We start from the raw sequence: 4,928 nt of genomic DNA, 5'->3' as shown, positions 1-4,928 counted from the left end.
TGTCATTCATTACTCCTTTACCTGGCTTCCTCTCCAACTACGCTGGGAGTTCCAGGAAGGCGCAGCTAAGTGTGTCCTGCTCACAACTAAATATCCAACACAAAGAAGGGGATGGCACCTAGGAGGGGTGCAATCAATGTTTGCTCATTAAGTAACAAGATCAGGTAAACTTAGGCACCACATATTTCAGAAAAGATAAGTGGATTAAAATGAAAAAAAATTTAAAGTACAATCAATTTGTGTATCTCACAGAACACTATTATTTTAAAAGTAAACCAAACAATGTTACAATATTGTTTAGCACTGGACTGTGTGATTTTGGGTGATTTTTAAAATTCTCCCACATCCCTATTTACCAAGTATTTGATAATGAATGTGTCTTATTTTACAGTAGGTACAAATACTGCTATAAGTTATAAAACAAAAAGAATTGGCCTACTGCAAAGTTTTCCTTAAAATAGAGTATCATACACAGTGAAACATGACTACTGCATTTTTTCCCTCACTTTGCTAGAAGGTGAGTGACAAATTCAAATTCCTGCTTTATTTAGCATCAACACAAGTATATGATAATAAATAAACCAAGTTTCAAAAATTACTAAGTAAGACCTGAGTGCCACCAATACTCTACACATGGTTTTTAAAATTCTGTAGAAATTGTTTAACAAAAATAATCTGGATTCTTGTTTGATGCATAAAAACCAATCAACTTTATTTTATATTTGAGACTAAAGATGACAAAAATAAGAACAAATTTTTGTCTTTCTAAAATGAACTGCTAGGCCTGGATGACTGGAACAGTCTCCTCTGCTCTGGAAGTTTTGCATTCATCTCAATGGGGAAGCAATGCTAGGGCAGAAAAGTAAAGTAGGGTTAAACAATGTGAAAGGAGGAGTATACATGCGTCACACTTTGTTGTAAAAGTTAATGATTGCAACAAGATTCTCAAAATCTGTATATTAAATGTTATGATTACTATAAATTTTCAGTCTGCCAGCACACCATCTTAGGAAACTGTGAGAAAGTCAAAAGAGTGTAGCAAATACCATTATAGAGATCATTTCTGCAACACAAAGACTTCCATGCCCCAGTATGTGGCTCACAGAAGTCAAGTTTTGTTAGTTCAGTTACACTGCCATACAGGCGCACACACATGCATGCACTGCATTAAACCTATACAGTACAAGGTAATATAGTAGTAATAATATACGTGTATTATTATTATTAAAGTATATAGCTACATGTCATCTTAATAATATATCACAAATATCCATGTAAACATATATAATACCCTGTGAAAAGATTTCCTTTGATTTTCTGAGATAAGTCATTTTTCATTTTGCATACTGGCAAACTGAGAACCAAGAAATCCAAAAGACCTGCCCTAGCTTGTGCTGTCAATAGTGCCTCTGAGACTAAATCTAGTCTACTGACACAAAGTTCAATGATGTTAGAAATTAACATCTTAAATATGAGCAGCACATTGAAATTTTCCAAGCATTTTTACATACAGTATATTGTTTACACTACACAAAAAAGTCTCAGGTGACAGCACTAAAGAACTGAAAGCTACTTTCCCTGCAAACACCAGTAGTTAATGATCTGGGGCTTCTGACTCCTAGCTTCATATGTTAGTCCTGCAGGTATCCCCCCTTTCTCAGCAATCATTTTATTCTTATTTGACCCTTCACAATTATTTTGTGAGAAAGAGACCCAGGCCAAAACTAGGAGTCTGTAAACCTATGCAACTGAGGCCCAGGTAGTCCCCAATGTAGGATTCTGGGATCCTTCTCTCAATGCCTTCTAACACTGCATTGTGCCGGTGTAGGAAGCAGGTAGCTGTGACTAAGAGTTAAGATCCAGGGCATCATCGCAGGTGTGTCAGGCTCCTGACGCCATAGTCCTTCCCCTGGATATGTGGTGTGGTTAACAAACACTGAGGACTGTGGCCAGGATAATTTATTAAAGGTGTGTGTCATGGAGCTGTAGTGCCAGAGCAGCCAGATTCCATTTCTTTGCTTCCTCTGAGGGCTAAACCATGCATTCCAAATAATACAACATCCAAACAATTTGGCACCTCTCCTGTTTACCTTCCTGTCACCCAAATCTCACCAAGGACACTGATCCTCTTGCGATTCAAACATTTGTGGTGGGAAAATGTGTCAAACAAACCAAGATGATGGTAAAAATATAAAGTTAACAAGATTCAAATATCATACCCTATTGTTGACTACTTGTGCTCTCCTTCTCTTCATCAACAGCATCCTCCTCCTCTTCTGCTGCTCTTTCTAACATTTCAGTACTATCCATCACTGTCTCTTCCCGCTTCCTTAGAGCCTTCAATATTCTGTCAGTCCTCATACGCAAAGCATTGGCAAATTGGCTGTAATATGGAAAATACAAGTGAAACTATTTCTCAATGGTGTCCAGATAAGTCTATACTTTCCTACCTGAATTTTTAACTCATTCTATTTAATAAATCTGATGGAAAGCATTATACTCTGCTGACTCAATAATAATTATCATTGGAACTACCATTATTACCCTGTATATAGTCATTTTGTTCTTGAACCCCATAACAGGGATGCTACTTTCCTCTGGTGACATCACTGTTACCTTCGATCCTCAGCTTAAATATTTTCTTGCTTAGGAAGCCTTCCTTTCACTCCTAGTCCAGAGATATTCCTTCTTCCTAAAATCTTCAAATGAAATAGTGTTGGTTCACACTGTATTAGCATATGCAATTTGCAAAGCACTTTCACTAACTATTGTTAAGATCTGATACTCAATGCCATACTACTCTCTTGTGTTCCTGTGGCCAGTAGGTGGAGGAGCACTTGACAGGACATTAAAAGTCAAGACTTAGCCTAGATGCCTAACATATTTGCTATTTAATCCTTACAATAACTCTAGAAGGTAGATAGTGTGTTCCCTATTTTGCAAATGATTAAATTGGGGCTTAGAGAGGTTAGATAACTCACTCACAGTCACATGTGAGGAATAAAAGATGCTAGGATTTGAACATTACGTCTGTGTGACTAAAGTACAGGCTCTTTCCATTAAGACCAGACTACAGTGCTTACTAATAGTGGCTAGCAATAACGCAGTATACTGCCTGTTGCTAAGGCCTTTACGTACGCGATCTCATTTTACCTGCATGATGACTTCATGACACAGGTTTTACCATTCCAATTTTTAGATGGAAAAACTGAGGTATCAGGAAGAGTAACTTGCCTGAGGTCACCTATTCATGCAGTAGTGGAGCTAGGATTCAAATTCAGACCTGCTTAAATTTAAAAGTAAAATCTCTTCCTGACTATTCTAATCTGTCTCTTTCTCCTCTATGAGCTTGTACATTCCTTTAGAACTTTGTGATTTTTATACTCTTCAGAGGAAAATGAAATGTTAATTGATTTTTAAGATGAAATATTAGTTGACTGTTGTATGTAGGGCTTTCACTTTCTAAAAAACCAAACACAATCAAGGAGGAAAAACTGGGAATGTTTATGGCAAAGGTAAAGAAACTCAAGACAAAAGAGAAACATTTGCCTACAGTATTCTGTCTGAAGAGGTAAAAACAGATGAATAATAATCCTGTCTTCAGCTCAGTACCAGGTAGCATATGGAAGAGAACACCATGGCCACTACAGTGCTACTCAGCAACACAGAACAACCTAGCTCTGAGCATGCGAGGCCCAGAGATAGATAAGCCTGCCTTTGAAATGATGTCTTTGAAGGTAATACTCACTTTTCTCTCCTAAAACTGCATTACTGGGTTGTCACTGAGCTCCACTAGGTAAGACAGATGTGGAGCAAAGAAACACTTTTTTCTCAATTAATCATAAAAAAGTCTCCAGGCATAAACGAAATAGTGAATAAAGGCCCCAAATATATTTATATGATTTACCTATGGTCTCTTTATGTTGCCATGTTGTTAGCTACAGTCTCAAAAAATAATAACTAAAACAACTACACAGTCCTCAGGCCCTTGGGACCAGGTGTGTTTCATAATACAAAATATGGGGGATTTCAGAGAGGTAAAATGACATGATATACTCCAATGGGATCTGATCTCATAATCAAACAGTAATATTTCTGCAACAAAATATTAATATGCACTCTTAACATGAAATAGTCACTAGAAAAAATCATAGGTTAGGTCAAATCATGTTTTCCTGCTTACATGACTTAGAAAAATAATCTAGGTTTGCAGAACATAAATCAAAATGATAAGTTGAAGATTTATAGTTTTCTACTACTGTGACTGTATCTTATTTTCCATAATCAAGATGAATAGGTTTTCTTGATCTGAAGTTTTTATTTTAAAATTGGTAGTGTACATTCTACCTTCATTAACAAAGAAAAATGCACCATAGCCTGATTACTTCAAAATCCACTGCACTAATCTGTCTAGGTTTTAAAGGACTTGGTTTTAAATTCAGTTTTATCACTAAATGATCATTTGGCTAACATTTCTTTCAGAGGCCCAAAATCAGATATTGTGCTCAATTTCTAACTAGAATGCCCAAGGGAGGAAAGTGGAGTGAAATGACTTCAGCATCCTAGAGGTGACTTTCTTATATAAAATGCTGTAGAGTTCCTTTCTCCCCACAACCCCGCCAACATTTGTTACTGTGTGATTTCTTGATAGCAGCCATTCTTTGTGGGGTGAGGTGGCATCTCAGTGCTGTTTTCATCTGCATCTCTAGAATGACCAGTGATGTGGAACATTTTTTCATATATTTACTTGCTTCTTTTACTTCTTTGTCTGAGAAATGCCTGTTCATTTCAGATGCCCATTTTAGAATTGGGTCTTTATATTTGGGGGGTCTGATTGTTTTGAGTTCTTTATATACTCCCACATAGTAGGTTGTCTCTTAGTTCTGTTGATGGTTTCCTTTGCAGTGCAGAAGCTTTTTAATAAGATG

General features: G+C 36.7%; 1 protein-coding gene across 1 annotated transcript in view; it reads right to left on the bottom strand.

Moving 5' to 3' along the window:
* Positions 1–765: 765 nt before the first annotated feature.
* Fmr1nb (FMR1 neighbor) overlaps positions 766–4,928 on the bottom strand; it is a 29,098-nt gene continuing 24,935 nt past the window's right edge. Inside the window, exons 5-6 of the mRNA XM_033760576.1 lie at positions 2,220–2,383; positions 766–849 (exon numbers count right to left, since the gene is read on the bottom strand). Of these exons, the coding sequence (XP_033616467.1) occupies positions 2,221–2,383 (163 nt within the window). The 3' untranslated portion in view covers positions 766–849; position 2,220. The remainder of the gene's footprint in view (positions 850–2,219; positions 2,384–4,928) is intronic.

Source organism: Fukomys damarensis, unplaced genomic scaffold (genome assembly GCF_012274545.1).
Source record: "Fukomys damarensis isolate Sample0158 unplaced genomic scaffold, DMR_v1.0_HiC HiC_scaffold_39, whole genome shotgun sequence".
Taxonomy (NCBI): Eukaryota; Metazoa; Chordata; class Mammalia; order Rodentia; family Bathyergidae; genus Fukomys; species Fukomys damarensis.
This window is presented reverse-complemented; position numbering and strand designations above follow the sequence as displayed.